At 36.6% G+C, this 27,686-nt stretch overlaps 1 protein-coding gene across 1 annotated transcript in view; it reads right to left on the reverse strand.

Moving 5' to 3' along the window:
* Window positions 1-27,686, reverse strand: part of LOC126237035 (dnaJ homolog subfamily A member 2-like) — a 32,917-nt gene continuing 5,231 nt past the window's right edge. The window contains exons 2-8 of the mRNA XM_049946796.1: window positions 22,209-22,498; window positions 19,495-19,575; window positions 19,285-19,418; window positions 18,556-18,698; window positions 18,285-18,483; window positions 888-1,015; window positions 1-387 (exon numbers count right to left, since the gene is read on the reverse strand). Of these exons, the coding sequence (XP_049802753.1) occupies window positions 196-387; window positions 888-1,015; window positions 18,285-18,483; window positions 18,556-18,698; window positions 19,285-19,418; window positions 19,495-19,575; window positions 22,209-22,498 (1,167 nt within the window). The 3' untranslated portion in view covers window positions 1-195. The remainder of the gene's footprint in view (window positions 388-887; window positions 1,016-18,284; window positions 18,484-18,555; window positions 18,699-19,284; window positions 19,419-19,494; window positions 19,576-22,208; window positions 22,499-27,686) is intronic.

Below are 27,686 nucleotides of genomic sequence, written 5' to 3' on the forward strand. Positions count from 1 at the left end.
TTTTTAAAAGAGTTACATTTAATTACACTGCCTAATGGATGGCAGTTCACCAAATTCTGTGTGTACATAGTTCATTTGATAAGATTTTACATTAACATTTCTCAATCACACCATGCACACAAAGTTTCAATCAAGTCACAATAGAATCAACTTTGCTGCAATGGCAATTTGATTCTATAGACATTTTTGAGATCTTCATTGATGGGCACATTGAATGCCTCCAGAACCAGAACCATACTCATCATCATCACTTGCATAGGCTTCTTGTCTTCCTGATCCTCCCGAATTGCGGTCATTTGGATCATACTCATTGAGATCAACTTCTTCTACGTGCTCTCCTTGAGGTATGTGGAATGTAGGTCGTGCTGGTAACAATTTTTCCAGTTCCTGAGAAAAGTAATCATCTATTAGTTTCTGAACATACTGTCTTCAGTTGACAGTTACCACCTTGTAAACAAAATACAATAAAAATGTACTCTGGGGCCTAGATTACAAAGAGCTAGAAAATGAGGTACCCATGAAGCCTTCCCTTGAGTTATACACAATCTACTGAACCATGAAATTCTGGCAGCTGTAATTCGCACCTGTGTGACATTCAACATGGCTATGTTATTGTGACCTCCTAGTGTGCCTCATTCCATCATCACTCAACTAAAGAACTGATTAAATCTAAGCTTTTTATGCTGGACATGACTAACAAATATTTTCATTTTAAACTAATTTTGTGGTTGAGAGTTCCAGGACAAATTCACAAGAGTTTTTGTTCTTGGTAACCTAAGTCCAAGTAATTGTGGAACCACAGTAATTATGATTAGAATAACTGCATATTTTAGACACAGTGAGCAGACAAACTAAGTTTATTAAGCTAGAAACACTAGTGTCCTTACCTTCAATGTTACTTCATTTGCAAAATTATTGCTTGGGAACAATACATCAAACTTTATGTATAAGTTTCCCCTTTCAAAGGGATTTCTGTACTGTGGCATTCCTTCATTTTCAATACCCTTAACATCACCTGCAAGAAATTATTTCAATTAAATGATGTTACATGGCATACTTAATTTCCTCACAAATTAACCTACAATACCTTATGCAATAATGCAAAACCTCATGGCACTAGTAATTTATTAAATGTTCTGAGACTTCCACAACATCAGCACCCATGGCATAAGTTGCCTCCATGTTCAATGCACCTACAAATGTGGAAGAAATATGCCCATGGTATACCATGGGTAAAGGTGATATCAACTGGCAGCTAGAATACGTAAGGCCATACCAGTGAATTATCAGCAATCATTCCCCTTGCCAAGGAGTGCTTTGACAAATGCTCGTGTCATTTTAACCACTTGACATTGCTGGCAGCTGGAGAACATTTTATTGAATGCTTCATTACTTACTAAGAATTTAGTGAACTATGAACATTAAATCATTTTTATTACAGCTAATGTGTATAAACATGAACAGTGTCACCAATAGTCTGAAGACATTAATATGTAAAATATTGTTGTAAACTTTTCCTGCTGACTTTGGTGATTCTTTTTCTAATCATTTACTTCTGTTACTACTAAAACCTTCAACCCACTATTTGTTTACAACATTTGAGTCATCTACATGAAATTACCAAATTTTATGGACTGTAAGACTTGTTTGAAAAATTGCCTCCAAAACTCAGGTATCATTCAAAATTAAAGTGTCCAGTGTTTGATTTCAAATTCCCACCAGTCTTAAAAAGGCCTTATATTTGGTGTCCTGGGAAACCTATCTGGAAACATTGGATTCAACTGGCACCAACAGTGCACTGATACAACGAACATGAATTGTTGAGATTCACTAGCTTGCTAACACTTATCACCCTCCCTACCTGCCATCACGAACCTCTAACACTATCTAGGCTACAATGCTTCTTTGCAATCTATGGCGCCAGTGAACTTAAATGTGATGTTATTGGTAACTGTACAATATTTTTGTTAGTAGCTAGTTTCAAAATGGAAAAAGATTTAGACTATAAATTGAAAGTAAAGCATATGCAGAAGAACATGGAAACAGAGGCTGAGTGGCATTTCAGCCCTCCACCAACAGAAAAAAATCATTTGCAATTGGCAGGCTTGTAAAGGAGCTTAAAAAATGTGCAAATAAAAGACTGAATGCAAAATGGGAAGATGATTTCGATGGGTTTTATTTTAAGGTCAGTTATGTTTAATAAACTAAGAATTGCAATAAAAATGGTAATATTTTTAAGAAATTACTTAAAAATTAAGGTACATCTTATTCTATAAAATATGGTACAAACTATTTACAATACAATTATTTTCATAAGCACAAAAATGCAGAAAATTAAAATTTTACTTTTGTAATTTAATTTCCCACACAAAAATCTTAAATTTGTCTTTCACTTAAAGATCCGTCAAGATTTGTATGTATGTGGTACTGTATCAAATACTAATTCAGTACTCACCAGATTATTTTAGTTTCCCAAATATTCCAAATACTAAATTACCCAGAATATCAACCAAGTTAAATGAATCAATATCATGCATACTATGTTCAGCCATTTGTTTCACGTGTGGCTGATTTTATATGTTGCCTGGCACCTGCAACTTTTCAAAATGTTTGGAATCAAAAGTATTTTCCTTTTGAGTAGCTGCCAGATGTAGTTGAATATTTTGGAAACAAATTCTGATGTGTATACACTTTCTAGTCATTCATTCTGATATAAATGCTGGAATGAAGATCTAAATAACAAAAAATGTTTGAACAAACAAACAGTACTAATGAATTACCTCACTGCTTCTTCAATGCTGTGAATTTATTGAAGAGTGTTTATGAGAAGCCTGGTAAGGTACGAACAGAATAGCATAGAACACCATTTATCAATGCATTCACTTTAAACAGCTTATGGGCCACTATGTCAAATCACCTACTTTCTGAGCACTTTTCCCGCTCGACCTTATGAAATTATGTGAACATTCACATGTTCCAGATAAACATTGGTAAAGTTTAACATTTGTCAAAGCAAAACTGGCTGAGATACAGTTACCTGTTTTCACTCCATGCATGATTTTGAGCAAATTGAGCATGAATTTCTGGTAACAGTTGTAAAACCTCTGGTACTATTTTGTTGAAAGACATGAAAGTGGCCGTCTATGAGCCATATTCAATCAAGAAATTTTTTGGCAAAATTATAAGAAAAAATTTAAAGTTTGGCTTCTTGTATATCAAGGACTAAAGGTATGACAAACATGAATCTTGGCATGTAGTAACCTAACATAAGGTTCCCAAATATAGTGTTTCATGTACTACTTGAAATACTGAATAAATTAAGTGCAAAAGTTTAAGATATTGTACAAAAAATAAAAATGTTTTCCATCTGATTTTGCAAAGAAACCTATGTTCCATAAGACTTTCCAAACTGGGTTCATTAGAAAGACCATGGTTTTAACCACAGAAAGTATCTGATTATTCGGCTTGGGCTAACAATGCTAGGTAATTTGAAACAAAGTTGGGATTATTTTATCTCAGAGTAAATGCATACTAAACATTTAACTTTATACACCACTGCTTTGTGGCACAATGATGTGGGATACCAAATTTCATTAACTTAGTATTTTCCAGTAGTATACAAATTTGTCATTAACATGATTTTTTTAAATAGTAAAACTAAGATATTGGACTTCCTTTATGAATACCATTTTTTTAAAAAGCTTCAAAACCAGTCGTTTGAAACAACACATTTTAAGTCACCCTTGACAATGGGTTTACTTTCCAACTGGTGCTAACAAAGCTACATAAATTGTAGCGAAGAAGCAGGAAAAATCACACTTCCAATACTGTTTTTACTTTGGTTTCTTACATATCTTCGATTAAAGGCATGGTAAATGTGAAACTTTAGACAACAACAACTTAGCAACATAAGATTTCCCAATGCAAAATATTCACATATTACTATCCAAATTTCTACAAAATCAATTCAAAACATTTTCGTAAATATTGCAAAAAACATATCACAATCAATTTGCTTTTAGAAAATCTCTTTTCCTTAGCAGATTTCAAACTGATCACAGTTGGAGAGAGCATGTTTTCAAGCATCCAGAAAATCATGGTTTTGAAATGTGCACAAACACCCAAAAATGGGCAAATTTAAGACAATGTACCATAGCAACAGGCTACATTTCAAAAATTCGTTGAGCATGTTTTGCTGTACGTTCTTTTTATTTGTATACTGAAAAGTAGCACCTCACTATACTGCATTTGTCCCACAGTGATTCTTCAGTATCATCTGGCTGACAGTATCAATTTCCAGAAATTTGACTGCAAAAAATAAGTAAAAATCTCAAAAATGTAAACTGCAATGCTGAGAAGTTTAAAACCAAAATTCATTTTACTTTTTGCTTGCCACCTATTTGAGATACTCTTACAGATTTGACAATAAGTGATAAAGTACTTAAGTGGCTCAACACACAGGTAGCACCACGACAACTGGGATACCAAATTAAGAAATCAAAATACGGGCTAGGCAACTAGGATGAAGAACCAAACTGTGGCTGGTATTGCACAACTACCTTGTGTTACCAACACGGCAATGGGGTTGCCAGTTCATGTTCTTGAACTGGTAGTGACAATGGCATCATGCACCAATGCAATATGACAAGATATTACTCATCAATTTAAAAATAAGAACCACACACAATAAGATGTGGACAACAGGTCGCTGCAATGCAGCCTGTTGCCATGGTACAGTCCCTAAAATTTAACCATTTTTGTGTGTTGTTAGCGCACAGTGGACATTCTAATGTGATATTGTGAATGCCTGAAAACATGCTCTTTCCAAGTGATTAGTTGTAAATCAGTTATGGAAAACAAGTTCTCTAAAAATAGTGTACACACTATCTTTTTGTAATTTTTACAAAAACCAGGTTTTTAATTTGAACTGATTTTGTAGAAATTTTAAAAGCTGTACACAAGCAATTTTTTATATGGAATATCTTAGGTTGCTAAGTTGTTTTGTCCAGAGTTTCACATTTACCATGCCAAAGTAAAAGCTTTATTTGCAGTGCAATTTTTTCTGGCTACTTTCCCTCAATTTATGAAGCATTGTTAGCAAATGTTGGAAACTAAATCCAATGTCCTGGGGTTAATTCAAGTGAGACTGGTTTGAAGCTTAAATAAAAAATGGTATTTGTAAAAAGTGTTTAATATACCATATTTTCAACTTTTCACGGAAATCAAATTTGTAGACTCTTGGGAATAGGTGAATGAAATTTTGTATTCCACATCCTTGTGCTACAGAGCTACTGTGTGTTAAGTTTCATGTTCAGCATGTGATTACAAGATAAAAAATCTTGACGTTTATGCTTTTTGTGCCGCTATTATCACACTCAACTGATTCAAATTACTCAGAACTGTTGGCCCTTATTGGACAACCAAATTACATTTTTGCAGTTAAGACCATAGTGTTTTCCATGAGCCAAGTTTGGTATGTTTCATAGAACAGTTTTTTGCAAAATCAGGTTGAAAATCTGCATTTTTAATCTTTTACTTTGCACATATTCAGCATTGGAAATTGGTACACATACAGAACTTTATATTTCAGAACCTTGCATTTTCAACTTACTACATGTTGAGTTTCACATTCTTAATACCTTTAGCCCTGAGATAAAAGAAAACAAAGTTTGAATATTTTTTGGGTGTTGATTTTACGGGCATTTTGCCAAATATTTTCTGGCTGAATATGGCTCAAAATCCTGTTATTATTCTTACGAGAACGCATTCAGTTGAATATGGCCAAATTTAAAGTCTTTCAATAGAATATTGCACGAGATAATGACTCAAACTCACTGGAAATTCACACACTGTGTAAGCTTGTGCATGTAGTCAAATAAGTGACTATTTTGGCTCGTATTGCTTTGACACATGTTAAACTTTACCAATGGTCATCAGGGACATGTGCGAATATTTAAACAAAATTACAACGAAATCTGATGGTCTAGTTGGGAAGCCTAGGTGAGTTGGCGTATTCCATAAATTTCCTCTATTACTTATAATACCAAGAACATTATGTGAGTTGTTAACGGAACAGCCACCCAAAACTCTCACAAGCTTCAAACACGAAGTAAAAAGTACATCCAATCACATTAAGAATTTAAGAAAACATCTACTGTAACCTAGGACTTCTTGTTTTTGAAACAATTATGATACCTTCATTAAAATCAGAGAAAGTACAGCAGTGCCCATAAAGAACTTAAAAATCAATGGAGTAAGTTTATGGTGTATACAGTAGGCACACAATTATTTTGGAAAGTAGGCTTTATAAACAAAAATTTCAGAAGCACCTAACTTCAAATTTCGCCAAGCTTTGTCCTTTAGAGATTTTCAATAAAACGAACGACCCACTATGCCAATTGCTTCTGTTTAATACTATGCAAGAATATTTTCTTAATACTGAAATACAGTAGTAGTTCACCACTATTAACGTAACTTCATGAGCACTCTTAATCGTGGAATATTAAAAAAGTAATTTTCTAACAGCAAGTCAGAATACTACAATGCACCAAGATAAATAAAAAGCTTCTGTACTGGCAGAATAAAATTAATGAAAACCTGCACAGATAACGTATTTACCCGAGTACGGTAACAATCATAAGGCACCCCCTTTTTCCAAAAGCCTTCTTGAGAAAAAATATTTTAAAAATATTCTGACTAGTCAAAATTACAAATTGTTTTATTGGCAAAGTATCAATAATCCTAATAGCAAAGTTGTGGAATCTTTATCTTCATTGTCACAAATATTCGGCTATTTATTACAAATGCATGGCTATTTTTGAGGCTGTGGTTACTGTGGGATCTGAGAACAGATTTTTCTGTTTGAATACATATCAGATTTTGGAGAGTGTTACAATGATCTTATTTCCAAACATATTGTCTACCCACCACTCATCAGTTGCCTAGAACTAGCATCTGACACACACATTTCCACCATACATCATGATGAGTGTTGGCAACACTGCAGCATGAACCAAGTGTGCCACCAGCCCTTATCTAGACTTTTACAGTTCCCTGCAGAAATGAATACTATTGTTGAATTTTTGTCTAATTTTAAAGTCAATTCAATATCAGTACAAATGGATTCGGGCAAACTGCAGTTTAAACATGGTAGACATTCCTAAAAAGCAAAAGTATATGGTACAGACTCCCACTGTTGGGAACATGACATTTTTCTAAAACTTTCTCGTAGATTAAAACTGTGTCCCGGACCGAGACTAATTCGAGTCTCGGTCTGACACACAGTTTTAATCTGCCAGGAAGTTTCAAATCAGTACACACACTGCTGCAGAGTGAAAATCTCATTCTATGACATTTTTCTGGCCAGTCACTACTCCCCTCCCCTAGTTCTCAAACAGGCTGGTATCACTGTGCCCCCTCCAACTCTTCCACAGTGTTTCCGCAACTGAAAAATAATGGACTGCAATATACTCTAGCCTGGTCATATGTAACATCACCAGCTAATACATAAATAGAAGATCGCAGTCACAATTTAGTCCAATTATCAAACTTTCACTCTCCTCACCATCTAGCGACGTGTTGGTACTATCTCCACAACGTGTTTCGCCGCTTTAATTTATTGTCTAACAATCAGTCCATTTAGTATGATTCATTTCAACTGATAGACATTCAGCCTCCATTAATTTTGCTTATTACTTCACCCGAATGTCACCATGTTCTAAAGTTGATTAAAAGCTGCTAATGTTATTACCCAGTATTTCAACTTTTGAACAGCACTCTAATTTCTCATTTGCCATCTATGTAGTAAATCGTTACAGTTTGTCAATCAAATAAAATACTGAGCTGGGTTCAGAATCTATGTTTTTTGAAGGACAACATTTCCATTTTTTGGAATGTTACCTTTACTTAAAAAGCAGCATTAATATTTGTATATAGCATACACATGTTTGAGAACTTTTTGCAAGCCTGTTCAAATACAGGAGTATTTAAGATGATACATGTCAGTGATATTTCCACCTGTGTTTCACAAAACTATCAAATTTTAAACGGAGCAACAGACTGTTGTCCAACACCCAGGTCGATAGCAGACAGGAGTGTATTGTCGAGCACTGCTGAAGGCAGAGAGACTAGTGTCTAGTGAGCTGTAGTACTGGAGAGACAGGCAAGAATGGTGGTCGAGTGAGTAGTAAACGGTAAATTCACCAGATTATGACAAATGAGCACATCCCCCTGATCGTCATGGGGTTCACCCTCATCAATACCGATTCGCAGGTGATATGAAACCGAAAGTGACAAGTGCCGAATTACGTATTTCGTGTCAACCACGTCGGCCAGCGACAACCATGGATTGCAGTGAGGATTGTTGTGAATGTTAACCATCGTCATTGCATGTGATGAAGTACATAAAATCAGCAACCAATAAAAGATATAACCATAATTAGACCTGTAAGGCGAAGGTAGCAACTGACTCAGAATTTGTGTGTTAGTAGAAAATACATATCAGTTTGTACATCGCAACCTTTATGGTCTCTAATAATAGACAAACTTTCAATCATTAGCTATTTCGTCTCAGAACAGCCACACACTGTTGAAATACCCCCGAAACCACAGCAGAAAAACAGATAGCCGTTCATCCATTAAGCACACGGTCATATAATCATAATTATTAACTGTTTGGCAGCTTCGGTAAATCACACATAAAACCCAATAAAGTGGCTAGTACATAGTTTTTGGCATATATCTTGCAATAGCACCACCACACAAATCAAATGCCACACGAAATTTTGAGCCTGTTCAAATGTGATTATCGTTTACCCATCCCTGACCTTTGAATTCTTCAAAATAAATATGCATGTGACCCCAAAAGCCAAGACACCATCTATAAATGTAATATGACCCCATTACACTATTAAACAATGTAAAAATGTTAACCTCAGCAAAAATAGTTGAATCTGTGAATAAAAAACCTAGCATTTCTCAAATGAAGAATTTGGGAAAACCATCTTCTAATCGGATAAATATGGTTAATTAACAATTCCAACAGTCAAAGAGTCTCATGATGCCGAGGGAATTAAATCAGGAAATGTCAAGTTTTAAACAAGCTTAGCTGTTGGAGCAGTCTTTTCAAATAGTAAGAAGCATACAAGATACAGACTGATAATAGGAATAAAAGGTTCCATCAGAAGGAAAGGAAAAGGAAGAAAATGTAAACATTGAACCAATTATCCAAAAGAATTCATGTGAAGTGTAGAAGTTTTTGAAATGTAGTGCTACGAAAGACAGGTCAAGATTACATGGGTAAACAGCGCAGTTAATTCGGAGATGCTGCATTGAATTTCTGGAAAGAGCTTAATGGCACAATGTGATTAAGAAGGGTTAGGTGGGCAAGATATCTTGATGCAGTAAGAAACAGTTAACCAAATCATTGAAGTTTGGAGATAAAAATTGCTGATGGGAGTCCAAGGGTTGAATGTGGGTCACTAAATAGTGGAACAGTGGTTCTAATTTGAAGGAAATTTTGCAAACATTTTCCCTACTGAATAGAACTGTACAAAATTTGAGCTCTAGATATGAAATTCAAGTGTTTTAAGAGACTTCCACTGGGGGAGCAGCAAAATGTCATGCTAACTCCTATGATCATGTGCTGACTTAGAAATGAAATCAAGAATTTAAGGGGGATATATTAGAGGCACAAAGTTGTGTGTTCAGTACAATTATATAATTTCAAGGTGCTGCCAGTCACTTAAACTTGAGATGATCATACTACAGTTTCCTTCCATTACCATCATTGTACAAAGCCTCTGTGGAGCTTATTGAAACAGCCAGTTTCTCATGGACCTCATTCTGGCTTGTTTAATACTTTTGACCTTAGAAAACATTTTGAACCTTTTAAAATGTTGCTGCTCTCACTTAACAGAGTGCTGAAGCACCTTTTAATGTCATGCTTTGTTACTGACGAGGATCACATCACTGCCATTACACGAATTCTGAGGAGCAAGGCCTCAGGATAGGACGGACAGGCACGCACAATACACAGTCCCAGTCACACACTGGCCAACAATCTGTTTTTAATTGTTGCTAGCAAGCTATTCTAATGTAAATTTGTTTCCTATAGTTACATAAAACGTTTAAGTATTAAAGACAAAATTACAGAATCTAAAAATAAATTATATCTATGAAACATCATATATAAGTAACATTTTGCAAAAACTATAATGCACGAAACAATAATTCACAATGGGTGGACAAGAGTATGGATTGGGGATTGGAGAAAGGACTGGAGGGCAATGTAGCTTAAGGTGTCAGCTATGTCACACTATAGCTGTTCAGATTGGTGGGTCTTTATGCAGGAGACATCACCTTCAGTAACCAGACACAATCACTAAACTAGTACCACTGAAAGAGCACTCTTCTTGAGAATTGTGAAAGATGTGTGTGGAGAAGATCAGGCTGCCACACTGTAGGTGTTTTGTGTATATGACCCAAAATAAGGGAGGAGACTGATTAAGTTAGACACTTGTTCTTGGCTGTAGAATTAACTTATGAAAAATTCATGCACAAGGGCCTCTTAACATAATGTGCGTGGTGCGAGAACAATTTATGTTTCCAATGTTTTCTTGATGTTTATCACTCAAAAGTTATTAATCATACATCAAAATTGTTGTATGTGCCTGCTGCATTCAATTCATATCCAATGTAATGAATGTAGTACTCAGTTTTTGTCAAATGCAAAAGGCAAGAATAAAGGAAAAAAATTGTTTTGGCCCAGGCACTTCCATTACCACTCGACTCACTGATTATGCACTATCTTCTACAATTCTGTTTTAATGAATGACACTTAGATCTATAATTTCAACATCTCTCATATGAATGGCAACCAGAACAAATGGTTTTAGTGCAAGATAGCTGGCAACTCAAACCACAACCATTCATTCAGCCTGTACCATAATTATCCAAGCACAACAGCCCTCTTGTTAGTTTCTTTGCTAAATGTGAAGTCCAATTCCGTACACCATAAGCTGTGAAGCCCTTGCAAATTTGTTATTTTCTTGTAAAGTGGTGCAGAAACTGCTGTGTAATAAAATTTATTCATACTGTCAATGTCATTTACTGTGAGAACTTTGCTGCTTTATCTTTTCTTTGGGAGACACACTTCAATTCCATCAACAGTGCAGTGTCTCCCCCCTGCCATAATTTGCACGCCATGTTGCTTTCTCATTCCACAAATTTCCCACCTGCAGTGTCACTGTTTTCTCATTCTGATCAATATAAGTTTAATTTTCTTAAAGCAAGCTTTCAGTGTCAGGTAACAACACAAACTACACTGGCTGGAGTGTGACTGCCCCTAATAACATGACCCAATTACTTCCAACTACTGCTGAGTACAAAGTTTACCTCGCCATGTGACAGGTCGCAGTAGCTTTCTGTAAATGTGAACACAATTGCACATGATAAACAAGAATGGAAAGCTGCATCAAACTAATCTAGTCTCTGAAAGGAAGACAACAATGACTACAGTATCCATGCAGTGAGCCTCGATAACACACCAGACTCTCAGGTAACAGTGCCACATCATTTTATCTTTGCTTTGTGAAAGTATTGTGTAATCTTAAAAGTATCACAATATTTTCAGAACAAAAAAGATTATTTTTACAATTGTTAGACTACTTAACAGCCAAAACTGCATTTGCCCTAAGTACTTTGAGATTGTCTGCTCTTATTAGTAATACGTGCTCTATGTTTTCACACACAGTTTTAATAATCAAAGGAGCTATGATTATATAAAGGTAGTGCTTGAATGGTATTTACAACTTTAAAAACCTGATTTGGCATTTTAAATAGTTGCAAAGCAATTAGGAACATTCGGAATCCAAATACCTTACACTAACTCCTTATTTAAAATTACTACACCAAGGACTTACTATTAAATGGAATACATAACCACCCTCAAAAAATATTTTAGTTGTTTAGAAAGGTAGTGGATTTTAGTGTAGATACAGCATCAATGGTAAACTGTCATTTGTAACTATACAGACACACAATGCACAAAAGAACAGGGGAAGAAAAAACAACAAGCAATGTTGCACACAATAGCTATTAGTCTAATTTTACTTCCAGACTACAGTTGTCAAGGATGGTTATGTACATGTCCTTATACAAATCCATACTGTTCCCATTACATCAGGAGAGTATTTAACATGAGAATAAGAAAACTAATATTCCATGAAAAAGGAGGAGGAGATTAGTGTTTAATGTCCCATCGACAACAAGATCATTAGAGAGAGCACAAGCTTGGATTAGAAAGGACAGAAGGAAACTGACTTTGCCCTTTCAAAGGAACCATTCCGGCATTTGCCTCAAGCAATTTAGGGAGAAACCCTCATCTGGATGGCCAGACACGGTTTGGAAGCATTGTTCTCCCAAATGTTAGTCCAATGTGCTAAAAACTATGCTACCTCACTCTGTATTCTATTAAAAAAATAACCCACATCAGAGAAATGCTTAAGCATGTAAAGCAAAACACATTTTGTAGAACATAAGAGCACTATTGAAACACATTACCGGGAAGAAAATTTAGAACAAAATATTCAGCAGTATAGATTCTAAATTTGCTGTTTTTCTCAAATCGCTGCAATACAACAAAAAATCTGGAGCAAGTAATATCAATAATCAAAACATTGAAGTAACTAATGCAAAGCTACAAGAATAAAGCATTGGAACACTGTAAAGCAATACATGTATTAACCAACTCAAAGGTTTTGATACATTGGAATTTTAAGTAGCAATTTAAGTTACAGGGGTACAACATCACTTCCAGTGAAACCTAAAGTTTTACAGATATAGTAGCAGATCATTCATACATCTGATGAATTCACTTCTAAAATAATTATGCCTTACTATAGAAGCCCTTAAGAAGTATCACTCAGTACAATAGTTCTGCACAACTTACAAACACACAATGCATATACTGGGTGTTCTATTTATCTGATGACTGCCTATGCAGTGCAGTAGATACAACGCAGCAAGCACTCCGTTGCCAGCGATCGGAGGCCGTGTCACCTGTCTACTGCTGAGGTAGGACGACTACATTTACAATGTAAGTAAACAAATTTTGTACTCTTCCATGTCATGCAAAGGAGATGCTGGAACTGCCTGCTATTTTTCCAAGCATTTCTTACATCTACTGAAGTTATTATTAATCACACGATGAAATTCTCTCTGAGATATTGAACTAACTGATTCATGGATATTATCCTCAAGTTCCTCTATAGGGTGAGGATTTGTTGTGTACACTTTGTCCTTCAGTGCACCCCACAAAGATCACATGGAGGTAAATCAGGACTTCTAGTGGGCCAGATATTGTTACTGATCACTCTCATTGAATACATCAAGAATTAAGTGCCAAGGAACATTGGCAGTATGAGCCCTTGCATAATTCTGTTGAAAACATATGAAGCTTCATTCTCTCTCTCTCTCTCTCTCTCTCTCTCTCTCTCAGCCATCAAAAAAAGTTGCAAAATGTTTTGCACGTATCTTTCATGTGTAACTGACAGTAAAAAAAAATGGGCCTATTATTCTGTCACCACTAACTGCACACTACACCAATTTTTCTGATCATGACAGGGTTCCTCACAAAGCACCACAGGTCTATTTGCACTCCAATGCCAGTAGTTTTTAGAACAAACATACCCGGGTAAATGGAACCCGGCTCACCTGAAAACAGAATGAGCTAAGGATCCATTTCTCAATCACGCACTTATTTTAAAACCCATTCGAAAAACTTAACTGTGTGCAGGATCACCAGGTTGAAGTTCTTGTACTATTGATACTTTATAGGGCCTTAACCCTAGCAGCTTAGCACCTCTTCGTACAGAGGTGCAGGACGTCTGTTGGCTGTGAAAGACATCTACAAGACTTTAGGGGAATTTTCCAGGTGATTTCCAATGCCTTCGAGACAAGCTTCTGTGAGCACTGTACATTTTCATTTACAGTTCTTGTCTTAAGCACTTCCCTTTTCACAAACTTTATTCACTAATTTGTGACTGCATCACGACTGAACTCTTAATACCTCGAAACTTCCATTGCAACAATCTCTAAACATTACAAGTGGAACTGTACGCATATACAAATCTTAGATACACGCTCGTTGTGGAACTGAATAACTCACTCTTCCCATTATTGTGTTCGCAAAACTTCACTGTAACACTCGTGATACCTGTTCACTGCTAGAATGACACTGGCCAACAAAGCATTTGTTTATGTCTGTACAACCTTCAGCCCCCCCGACACACACACACACACACACACACACACACACACACACACACACACACACACACACACACACGGGGGGGGGGGGGAATAGTGCAGTGAAGGGGGACCCATTTGACCGGCAATTTAAAGACACAGCCCTCTCTTCATTGTTTACTTGGAAACAAGTCAGTGTAATAAGGAAAATCCCCTGCACCTGCAGTTGGGCTGAGCATGGCAGTACAGCTACACCAACCAATCACATGTTATTTTGTAAACAGTCTACAGCAATGATTCAGTGTTGTCACAGCCCTGTAGGTGGCTAGTGTTTCTGGCTGCAGCTGCTTTTCTTCACTGCTGAAAGCTGGAAACAGCACTGTTAGCTGTCGGGGATCTTCTCATGCCGAACTACTATAGCCAGATGAATTATAACAAGAAAGAAAGAAGAGATTTTTAGTGCTACAACTGTAATGGGTTTTCTTGTGATAACCCAGTGTATGTGTTCCAAAACTGTTCAATTAGTGAAGATTTGGGTATTTTAATTATTGTGTATGTAAAATTTGTCAATGATTCCCATGATAAGATCCTGACGAACGATAGTGACATAGCTGAGAGATGGAACGAGTACTTTCGACAGTTGCTAAATTGTGATGAACCCAAACTGCAGTTTAATGTCCAGTACCCAATTACAGCCGATGCAGACTATCCCTTACATACCCTGGATGAGAAAAACCAGAATCAGACACCTTAAACAGAGTAAGAGTCCACGTGAAGATGGAATACAGGCTGATATGGCGACAAAATGAAATGTGACAACTACATCTACATTTATACTCCGCAAGCCACCCAACGGTGTGTGGCGGAGGGCACTTTACGTGCCACTGTCATTACCTGCCTTTCCTGTTCCAGTCGCGTATGGTTCGCGGGAAGAACGACTGTCTGAAAGCCTCCGTGCGCGCTCTAATCTCTCTAATTTTACATTCGTGATCTCCTTGGGAGGTATAAGTAGGGGGAAGCAATATATTCGATACCTCATCCAGAAACGCACCCTCTCGAAACCTGGCGAGCAAGCTACACCGCAATGCAGAGCGCCTCTCTAGCAGAGTCTGCCACTTGAGTTTATTAAACATCTCCGTAATGCTATCACGGTTACCAAATAACCCTGTGACGAAACACGCCGCTCTTCTTTGGATCACTCTATCTCCTCTGTCAACCCGATCTGGTACGGATCCCACACTGATGAGCAATACTCAAGTATAAGTCGAACGAGTGTTTTGTAAGCCACCTCCTTTGTTGATGGACTACATTTTCTAAGCACTCTCCCAATGAATCTCAACCTGGTACCCGCCTTATCAACAATTAATTTTATATGATCATTCCACTTCAAATCGTTCCGCACGCATACTCCAAGATTTTTTACAGAAGTAACTGCTACCAGTGTTTGTTCCACTATCATATAATCATACAACAACGGATACTTCTTTCTATGTATTCGCAATACATTACATTTGTCTATGTTAAGGGACAGTTGCCACTCCCTGGACCAAGTGCCTATCCGCTGCAGATCTTCCTGCATTTCGCTACAATTTTCTAATGCTGCAACTTCTCTGTATACTACAGCATCATCCGCGAAAAGCCGCATGGAACTTCCGACACTATCTACTAGGTCATTTATATATATTGTGAAAAGCAATGGTCCCATAACACTCCCCTGTGGCACGCCAGAGGTTACTTTAACGTCTGTAGACGTCTCTCCATTGATAACAACATGCTGTGTTCTGTTTGCTAAAAAATCTTCAATCCAGCCACACAGCTGGTCTGATATTCCGTAGGCTCTTACTTTGTTTATCAGGCGACAGTGCGGAACTGTATCGAACGCCTTCCGGAATTCAAGAAAAATAGCATCTACCTGGGAGCCTGTATCTAATATTTTCTGGGTTTCATGAACAAATAAAGCGAGTTGGGTCTCACACGATCGCTGTTTCCGGAATCCATGTTGATTCCTACATAGTAGATTCTGGGTTTCCAAAAACGACATGATACTCGAGCAAAAAACATGTTCTAAAATTCTACAACAGATCGACGTCAGAGATATAGGTCTATAGTTTTGCGTATCTGCTCGACGACCCTTCTTGAAGACTGGGACTACCTGTGCTCTTTTCCAATCATTTGGAACCCTCCGTTCCTCTAGAGACTTGTGGTACACTATTGAGGAATTGCCCTGCTTAACGTCTGCTATAAGATCCTGTCCAATTGCCTCATACATAGAATTCAGCCGATGGCAGAATCAGTGATTGGGGAGTACCAGGGAGGTTCTCGGCCAGGACGGTCAACAGTAGATCACGTCTTCAGTCTCCGGCAGCTCACTGAGAAACTGGGTGAATATGGTAAAGATTTGCATATTTTATTCTTTGATTTTAAGAAGGTCTATGATTGCATACATTGCAAGAGCCTGCTCAACTGTTTAAGGTCTGGCAAATCAGAGAAACTCATCAATCTGATAAAGATCTGTCTGAACAAAACACGTGCAAAGGTGAAGATGGGAAATCGCATAACTGTGGAGTTTGAAATTGTGACAGGACTCAGGCAAGGAGATGGGTTGTCCTTTTGCCCTCAAGAAATTTGTACGTGAGACCTTCCAAGAGACCAAAGGGATTGAAATCTAAGGAAAGAGATTGGCATACTTAGCCTATGCAGACGACATCACTTTACTCTCTAGGTTGGAAGAGGAGATGGAGCAAATGACCAATGCACTGAAGGAAGCTGCCAGCAAATTTGGGCTGAACATAAAGCCAAGGCAGAGTACCTCATTATGACGCGTGATCATTGTCAGAATGCTGATCATCTACAATCACTGCAGGTTGGTGACCAGTCCTACAAAAGTGCAAGAATTCAAATACCTAGGGGCACTTTTCACTGAGAACTCATGTGAAGCAGAGATTAATGCCAGAATACAGGCAGGAAACCAATCTTACCACAGCCTAGCACAACTGCTTCAGTCCAGATATCTCTCCAGGCAGTTCAAGATTCGACTGTACAAAACCCTGATCCAGCCTGTTGTTCTATATGGCTGTGAGACATGGAGTATCTGGAAATAGGACTTCCATAAGCTCCTTGTTTGAGAGAAAAGTGCTTCGGAAGATCTTCAGTCCGGTTCTGGATGCAGGGGAATGGAGGATCAGATACAACAAAGAGCTTGAACTATACCAGCAGCCCAACATAGCGGGAACTGTCAAAGCCAAACAAATGCAGTGGGCCAGCCATGTGGCCCGGATGGAGGATTACAGATGGCCTCAGAAGCTCCTGGATTTCACACCTACAGGAAAGAGACCACCAGGGAGACCCAAGTAGAGTTGGAGGGATGGACTCCATGAAGATTTAAATTAAGTGTCAATTGATGTGAACGGATGGCAGATAGCAGCAATGGACAGAATACAGTGGAGGAGGAAACCTTTAGATGCGTGTGGTCCACCTGCAAATTTTATTACAAAGCAACACAATGATTATGAACATTTGATTTACTTCCAAAAGCTATATAGTGTTTGCTGCTCCCACCATCCCAATTTTTTAAATCTTTTTTATCTTGGCATTTCATTTTTCTCTTGCATCAAGATTTCTTAAAATGACTGAGCACTATGGGACTTTACTGCTGAGGTCATCAGTCCCCTAGAACTTAGAACTACTAATGTAAGGACATCACACACATCCATGCCCGAGGCAGAATTCGAACCTGCTCAGTTCCAAACTGAAGTGCCAAGATTTCTTCAAATACTTTGAATGATATTGATAGTTTTATCTCAAAATTTATAACATTTTCCAGAACTGTATCAATGATTTACAGTCTAGTTCACAGCAAACAATTTTTGTTGTCAATGAAATAATCATTTTTCACTTTATTGAGACAAACAACTATGTCAAATATTAATACAGAATTACAGTAAGTCCAAGAACCTAATACTTCCAAATAATTTAATAACTGATTCAGCTTTTCTTTGTTTTTATACTCAGGGCAAAAGTTATGGAACATTACTAACCTGGTTTAATAACCTGTCCTGGAGGATGCTTTATGACAAGATCACGCCCATCAAGATGTTTAAGTGTCATCTCAAAGCCACAGAGAGCTTCAGTAAGAGAAAGTGCATGGGTCATAACTAGATCATCATTATTTCGTTGGAATTTATCGTGTGGTTTTTGTTGAAGAACTATAATTACATCCCCTGGTTCAACATCAGGCTAGAAATTTAAAAACAATTATTGTCATATCATTAACAAATAAGAAAAGCTACTAATCATTATATAACAAACCTGTTGGTCCCCTTCTCCACGAAAGTATATTTTCTGACTTTCCTTCATTCCCTTATCAACATGGACTTCTAGTATTTTTGTTTCATTCACAACTTTTTTACCCCTGCATGCTACACAGCGATCCTTCTCGTGTATGACCTCACCTGTAAAATGCAACTGATTACCAACATTCGTGTATTGTCATAATTAAAAATCACACTATTTTACTGGCTGATATACCAGATTAAAAGGAAAATGGAATAGCACAAAATTTGTGGTGCTTCTGTGGGTACTGCCCATCACATGTATGCAGATGTGTGAAATACCAAACTTTGAGCTTTCTTACAATTTTGTCCAAATTTCCATTTCTGTAAAGAGCTGGTGGGTGTCAAACTCTCGAGTTCTGAATTATGAAGTAAGCAGACGAAGTATACTGTTGAGCACTGGCAACAAAGAATATGTTCTACCACAATAACAAACTAATTGGCCAGTCTAAGGCTTTCCAGATATTGTCATACATTACAGAAATCATTGAAGATATTCCATCAATATAAAATACACCATTCAGTTTAGAATAGTTAACCACTTCCAGAACTTTTACACTAAGTAACAAAGAGAATTTCTTACTAACCATTTTCGGAAGACCTTTTTCCTGACGAGTTCAATATTTTAAAGGAAATACTTTAAATGCATTAGCTGTAAATTTCTTTCAGCTTCAATTAATGGCAGTTACAAGGTTGGAGTGCTTACCTTCACCACTACATGTTGGACATCTTGACTGCAGTTGCTGCGTCATTCCAGGTCCCAACTGTCTGTAGGTAACTTTAAAACCACAACCAGCACATGTTCGGCATGTATGTGTTGTACCTCCTCTTCCTCCTTTCCTTTAACATGAACAGCATGGTAATATAAAACCATTAACACAAATGAAATTCACATATCAGTTTTTTTAGTACTTACCCACCACAACTTGTACAGATGACATTCTTACTAAGCTGCAATTTGGATGTTTTACCATTGTACAGATCTTCTAGGGAGACCCTGGAACAATCAAATGGATTAATTTGGAATGAACCAGTGATTTCTGCTGATTATTACACTGGACATACACTGTGAGAACACTGATAAAAGCCATTAAAATATAAAGTAACAATGTTCAACCATCAATAAAATTTTGTTTTCTTAACTCTTAGTACAAGTTCACAAGGTGACAAACATCATGAAATTTTGCAGTGAATTGTGGAAACTAATAAAAATTGGTCTAAAATCAGAACTATAAAGTATAGACACTCATCTGTAAGTGACTCCATCTATAGTAATTGTGGAAGTATCACTATTTTTGTGCCATCACGTACATGCATTATGGAGCTCTGTTGGTTGCCAGTTATTATAGAAACTCCTCGAGTTCACCTCACCTCAGAGCTGTGTTGGTTACACATTTATGGTTTAGAGGTACTCTACTAGGATTGTCATACTTCTGCGAAGTTTTAATTTTTTTTTTTTTAATTTCCAAATGACATGTTTTATGAACATGGCAGCAGAGTGTACTTGGTAAAGTTTTCTTTAAGTGTGACAATTGTAGCATATTTCAGCAATAACTGGCCATGACAGAAGTGTGAATGACATTACTGGCCAACTAAGGACAAAACTGAAAAACTCACTGAGGAAGAACATCAGGGAACCGGGAGAATTATAATTAGAACTATTTTAAAGTTTGACAAAATCTTTGACATTGTGAATGATGAGCTGATCAAGCTACAGGAAAGTGGGCAAAATTATAAACCTATCTTGCCAAAAGGAAGACTAAAAAGTAAGGAAACCGCTAATGCTATTACTTGACAGCAAGCCTTTACTTCCTGTTGGGGAATGGAAAATCACCAAGGAGATTTATGATGTTCATTCACCCAAAAACATTATCTGCTCAGGCAGAAATTGCATAGCTGTGTGAGAAGCACATGGCAGTACACACTGCCATCCAGCCAAATTTGATGAGACACACACTACTTCCTTTGTTAGACAAGCCAACTGACCAATGACCTTTCTGCACAATTTTTGCAAACTCAGCCCGAAGAGTTCACTTAAATGTATATTACGTGGTACAATTCACCTACTGAAAAGACAAAGTTACAAGAAGATGTGGCTCATGTAAAAACTTCACATCATCTCTAAAAGATTACACAGCATTATAATGTAGAATTTATATATCAATCACATTGTTATTCAAATGTTAACCAACACACCCCCTGGGATGCAACATTTTGTAATGAAACCCTTATTCACCAAATTTACTGTTCAATTAAGTCACATTTTATAGTTAATCATGGTTAAGCACACATTTTCCACATCAAATACAAGGATAAGGCACCATCATAATGTATTTTAAAAATTATGATTCAACTTCTGCCAAACCAGCAATCTCATCCCCAGACTAATCATTTTTAATGTTATTAAATTACACTTGCATAACAAAATACCTTACAGGCAAGAACAGCAGAGGTGCTTTGAAGTTACATCAATAATCTAAAATCAGTGGAGGACAATGTGCTTTAGACTTTCCATCATTAGATTCTTAAACCTGTATCTTGATTTTTAAAAATCCCAGGCATCAAGCTAAAATAATTAAAACAGTTTAGCTGTACCCTGTAACAGTACAAATCACAATGAGATAAGTACTGAACATCACTTCATTATGGAAATCATTAGTATCAATCTACACTTCCACCACATTTTCTCTCATTTTCTTTAAGATACTGCAACTACTTAAGCTTTTGATGTTAAAATAATGAAATTACAAATTGAATGTTAAATCTTTCTGTTAGCACACACACTATTTACAAAGAAATATTTACAATCTTTGCATTAGCACAGCAAAATTTGTTTCTGGTTTCATATTTGAACTTAAATTCCACATTTGAAAAGGCACTTTTAATTACATTTTATCCATATGTACAGAATGCTCCAAATCTTCACTTTTGCATGTTTATTCCTCATGTAATAATGTGGATACGCTCAAAAGATTCTAAATTTTGATCCCGTATCTTTGTGTAATGAGTGTATCCGACAGTCTTAACCTTTTGCCGTGAATAGCAACTGATGTTCTTACGTATGTGATAATACATCACCATTTATTAAACAATAGGGGGTTTAGTAGTAGCTGAGAAAAATTAAAAATCCCTATGGATGAAGTCCATCAGCTAAAATACCAAAAACCCACACATCACTTATTCTACGCAATTTTTCAGTATTTTTATGTGGCTGTCACAACTCTGCAAGTCTATTACCCCAAGTCCATAAAACTTCTTTCTTATGCTAGAAAAGTTCAATAATTCATTTGTTAATTCTGAACAGTTTATTTTCAAAATCAATGACTACAGTTACCCATAGGCACAAAATATGGACCAAAAACTCAATTTTGTTGTTATACCTCAATCACAACTCAAGTTGAATAACATATCAAAATTTTTCTACAATGAATTAACATGTCTATTGTGACCTGTTAGCAATTAAAGCTGAAGAAAGGAGGATCAAAATTCATATGTAAGTGAAAGCATATTAACTGCTTTGAAGCAACATTAATAATGATACTCTTTTTATTTCACAATGAATTAAAGTAAATCTTGTCACAAAAAGAAACAGTTAACTGTTTCCCATAGTAAATCAATAATCACACTTACTTTAGTGTGTGTATGGTATCCTCTCCTCTGTGACGTCTTCTGCCTCTCATACCAGGCCCCATACCCATACCAAACAGGCCACCACCAAATATCTGTGAGAACAAATCATCTGAAGAAAAGCCTTGTCCTTCATGGGCACCTTCTTGCATGCCCTTCAGCCCAACTCTGTCATATGTGGAACGTTTCTTGGGATCAGACAATACTTCATAAGCAAATGAAATCTCTTTGAATTTGTCCCCAGCTTCTGGATTCTTGTCGGGATGAAATTCCTTTGCCAACTTTCTGTATGCCTGGAAAGATGATTTTATTCATTTATAAAATCACAAAGAGGCTTATGGCTGACTAGTACTTACCTTTTGCAGGCAAAACTAATATTTCCTTCTGACCCATCTATAAAGTTCAAGTACTGTAAATGAAAAGCTCTACTTGTGGAATTAACTCTGTGATTATAGCCAAATGTAAAATATTTATTCATTTTTCTAACAAGAATTTGTTAATTCCATTTCAGCACGATTTCCGCGAAGGAAAGTTTAGTCATATATGACTTGACACATGCAGCACAAAAAACCTGCATCACAGGTGTAAAATTAAACAAGTTGTGTTCTTCCTCCCCATATATTCCAAAGACATTAATAGCCCATTCAGACACTGTTAGTTCCTTCTCCTGCTGGTCATTATGTTGTAAGTTTAAATTAAAAAGACCAAAATAATCTCAGGTGTAAATACTAACAACACAACTAACTTCCCTTAATGTTTAAACTACCACTACATATGCCCTTAGTACAATTTCATCCACACAATATCAAATGACATAGAAAACAATGGAAAATGATCTCAGATTATTCTTACATTGAAGACAGAAGTGAGACTGTCATATGAGGAAATTTGCTGTAAGAAATTCTGTTGAATATAAGAATATCCCAAAGACCACTGATTAGACATAGTACCTTTTTGCAGCCAACAAAGCACTGGAAACAAAATCACAAGTATTTTTGTTGTGTAAACAATCTTAAATACTAGAGACCACTGCACAAGTACTACAAAAAAAATCAGACCAGTTACCATCTTAAGGAAGAAAAAGATTAATTCCGAAAGCACACAACAAAAACTTTCTGCTAGATTAAAACTGTGTGCCAAACTGGGGTTCTAGCCTGGAACTTTTTCTTTTTTGCAGAAAATACTTCTACAGGATGAGCTAGCCAAGCACTACTCATGACCTGTCCTCACACTTAGTTCCAACAGTTTCTTATCTACCTTTCAAACTTCACAGAAGTGACTAGAGCTCCTAGGAGAAAGGATATTGCAGGGATTTGGCTTAGCCACAGCTTGCTTTATTGTCTCCACAATGACTTTTCCACTCGCCACTGCACAGTGAAAATTCATTCTCATTACTGGGAGAGCATTTCAAGGAAAACAATTATACACGAGATGTCCAAACTACTAAGGCGGCTTGTGATCAGTTTAACATGGCATACAATGGAAACAATTGCAACACTACAACCTGCAGCAAATTTTTAAGACCCATAAGCACACACAAAGATATATCTCTGGTCAATAACGTATGAAGCCAACCAGACAGAATTGCAATCCCTCTGCAAATGTTATCTGGAAAAATGCCAAACATTAACTGAAAGAATCGAAATTTTTAAAGTGTAGCATATTGATTTTTACTGCATAATTCCAAACAAATTCTACTGATCACTTACAAAATGTCAAAGTCGAGAAAGGAAAATCTATTGACAAATAACCAAGTTGGTCAAAGTAACTTTCACATTCCCTTACTTATGCTACTTTTACATATATAAAAAGAATTCTGAATGACAAGAAGCCTTAAGCACAAGAAAAAGGTTCTGGTTCAAAGATGCAGAAATCTCATTTCATTAAGCATTCATTATATCATTAAACTGAAGACAAGGAAGCACCATATAATTTACCACTTTACACATTTCTCAAGATGTGATGTCATTGGGAATAAAAATCAAAATCCTGTTTACTGCTGATAAAGCACACTACAAAATATTCAAATACAACACTGAATGGTGATGGACAAGCAGCATATTATGAATGAATGAAACAAGCCATCACTAAAAACAGGTTGTTATATGATGTCTTATCCACCTCTACAAACAAATTTAATTCCATGTTATGCTAAATTGTTTCACAGCTTAAAATGTGTAATTTAATAAGAATGAGCACGCAGAGCAATGTACACTTATCTTGACCCACAGATTAGCAACATCAACAACTCCTAAACTCTACATATTGCTCCTGCGTGCTTTTAAGTAACTATCAGCGATTTTATTCTCAACAAAGAAAAGCATCTAAGGTAAGGAAAAAAGTATGTAAATCTACATCTAACGGACACTGGGAGAGAAAAGTTTGCTACTAACTTAGCCTGCATTAATGTTTATTGTGTGTTAACGTATTCCACCTGTATGACACGGCAAACCAGTGTCATCTTTCATATCTGAGTTGCAACCATGTTAACATTGAACTCACTAACCTTTGAAGAGCACCATCCACTGTTTCACACACAAGACATTTCAATTGCAGAACATTGAAGATTTGATGCAGCAATCATTCAAATATTGTACAAATAACAAATCGCACCATATTTTAAGTGAACCATTATGAATGAATAAGTATGCATTTGTTACTGTTCACTGGCTACCACATGATTTCAGGAGACACTTAGCACAGCAGCCAGTACTCATTCTGACATTTACCTTTTCAGCATTTTTGTTCTAATTCAGGTTATCTTGGACTGACTGACATGAATTTGAATACATCATTAACTATTTGTTCATTACCGACTGTTAGAAGTGGTTGAGAGGGGTTTGCATTTGGTGTGGTGTGAAAGTTCACAGTGTGTCTTTAGTGATGGTTAATCTGTTGATATGGACCAGTGGCAGAGTTTTTCCATAGTCAAGTTCACATCTTTCTGAACTACTTCTGTTCTCCCCTTTGAGGGATACAGTTGTGTCATCTGCAAATAATGTGATTTTGCGTGCATCTACGATCAGGCTCAAGACATTAATATACAGGAGGAATAGTTAAAGTCTCAAGACAGCACTGTGGCACACCTTATTTAACAGTTTTAGTAGTAGACAATTTCAATAGTTTGAGTTGGTTGTTAGTGTGCTTCATGCTGACTTTCTGTATAGTATTGCTTTGAGACGTTGCAATCCATTTGTCTACAAGTCCTCTGATACCATACTGATCATTTTTTTCCAGCAATCTCTCTTGATCTAGAAATATGCCTGTAGTTTCATAACTAACAGATCTAGTATATTAATGCAGTTATATACTGCCTTTTCTGTCGACTTATTGTCTCTAAACCCATGTTGGGATAAACTCAATAAACCTTTTACCTTCAAAGCCCACTAGTTTTTTTATGCACAATTTTTCCAAACCAGGGACACATGCAAAACATTTGCAATTTTAGAGTTTTAAATAACAACTATTTGGAATAAGTGTAATCATTGGGGGTATGGGTAGTTGTGAAAATTAATGAAATTGTGATATGCCTACATAGTTGTCAATCCACATCTATCATTACCTTTTTTTTGAAATATGGATTGGCTCAGATAATTTCAGTGCTTCTGGGAATGTACTTACCCAGAAAAATCAGTCAAGAGGAGAATTAGTGGTTGAGCAGTAGTATGCGTGCAATTTTTGATGAGGGTTGGTGGAATATCATCAATGTCAGTTGAATAAGTTTTTACTCAGAGCTTTTGCATCCTCTTCTTGTCACTGGTAATAAATTGTGGATTTTAGTTGGTTTGGTAGTCGATATTTTGTGCCTGGATTATGTTTCACCAATTTTTCAGCTATGTCCACAAAGAATCTTTAATGTGTTCATCACTGTTTAATTTCTACTTTTGCTTATATAACTGTTTTCCCCTCTTCATCTTTTTATAATATTCCACATTGCTTTTACTTTGTTTTTGGATTTGACAGTGTACTCACTGTGCATCGTCTTAGCCTGGATTATCATTTCTTAGGAGGCATGTGTAGCTTTTATATTATTTGTAACAACAAAATTGACAGAATAATTTAATTAGATTGATAAATCTACTCACCAAACAGCAGCAGAAGACACAAAAGAAGGTTGTAATTAGGCAAGCTTTCAGAGCCAATTGCTCTTTCAGGCAGACGGTTTGATGGAAAAGGACTGGAGAGGTCTAAGAAAAGGGTAAATTTCAATAAAATCACCCAGAACCGCAGGTCAGGGGAGACCTAACACAGGGATGAGAAGGAAAGACTCTTTCCCATGCTGTAAGTCTCCCCTGATTCACAGTTCTGGGTGACTTTCCTGATATCTACCCCTTTTCCTAGAACTCTCCAGTCCTTTTTCTTCACCCCTCTTCCTTCCCCTTCAACCCTTCTGCCTGATAAGGAGTCATTGGCTCCAAAAGCTTGCGTAATTGCAACCTTCTTTTATGTGTGTTTTATATTATTTGGTTAGTTGAGGGGAGTCACTGTTTTATGTAAAACACGAAGTATTTTTGGAGGTGGTTTTCACAGCTGGAGTAATTGTTCTTGTTTCCCTTACCATTATTTTTCCTTGGTAATTTTTGTGGAAATGCCTATGTGAGTCACTATGTCAAGAGATGTTAAATTTTTTGTTGACTTTATTCACCACATCTCTCCAATTTACTTATAAAGACATGTAGCTCTTGATTGTAATAACTTCATAAAGTTTTAAGCAACATTGAGTTTGAGGTATCTCTGTTTACATCAACATTCAGTATGGCAGTTCGGTGGTCACTGAGTCCTACATTGTAGATTTGTAGTGTTGGTCTAAGTTAATTTCTATTTGCAAGAATTTGGTCTAAAGCAGTCTTGGACACTGGTGTTATTCTAGTGGCATCATTTATGAGACCATGCAGATTGTAAGATTTTGCAGTATTGATAGTCATGTTAGGTTTGAAACTACATATTAAAAGTCACCACGACACGTTTCCACTGACTTTGCTTAAAACAAAGTCCAATTGGAGCAAAAAATCATTAACGAGCTTTTGATAGAGGTATAAAGTGAAGCATGTGGCAACAAAGCTTGCAATGAATCAGGATGGAACAGGGAAAACACATAATAGATAGATCCAGACACACCTCATTCAATGACATGGTACAGTCTGCATTTGAATGTTGAAAGGCAGCCATTTGTCAGAAGCTTTCATTGATAAGGGCCTTTGTTCTGTACTAGTTACATTTCCACTAAATGTTCACAGGATAAACAATTCTAAAGAGTTGCAGACTAATCACACATGAGAATGCTCCCAGCAAAGCAAAATAATGCAGTATGGAAAAAAAACCTGTGGACACAGAACAACGAATTTCATCAGGTCATTCAAAGCACAGTGAAACTGAAGAACCAATGAAATATCAACAGACCCGTTATGCTTATAAGGCTGGAGCCTGGACAGTGAATAGCACTTTAATATATTACAGGAGAACCAGTGAAAAGACTTAATG

This window comes from Schistocerca nitens, chromosome 2 (assembly GCF_023898315.1).
Source record: "Schistocerca nitens isolate TAMUIC-IGC-003100 chromosome 2, iqSchNite1.1, whole genome shotgun sequence".
Classification (NCBI taxonomy): domain Eukaryota; kingdom Metazoa; phylum Arthropoda; class Insecta; order Orthoptera; family Acrididae; genus Schistocerca; species Schistocerca nitens.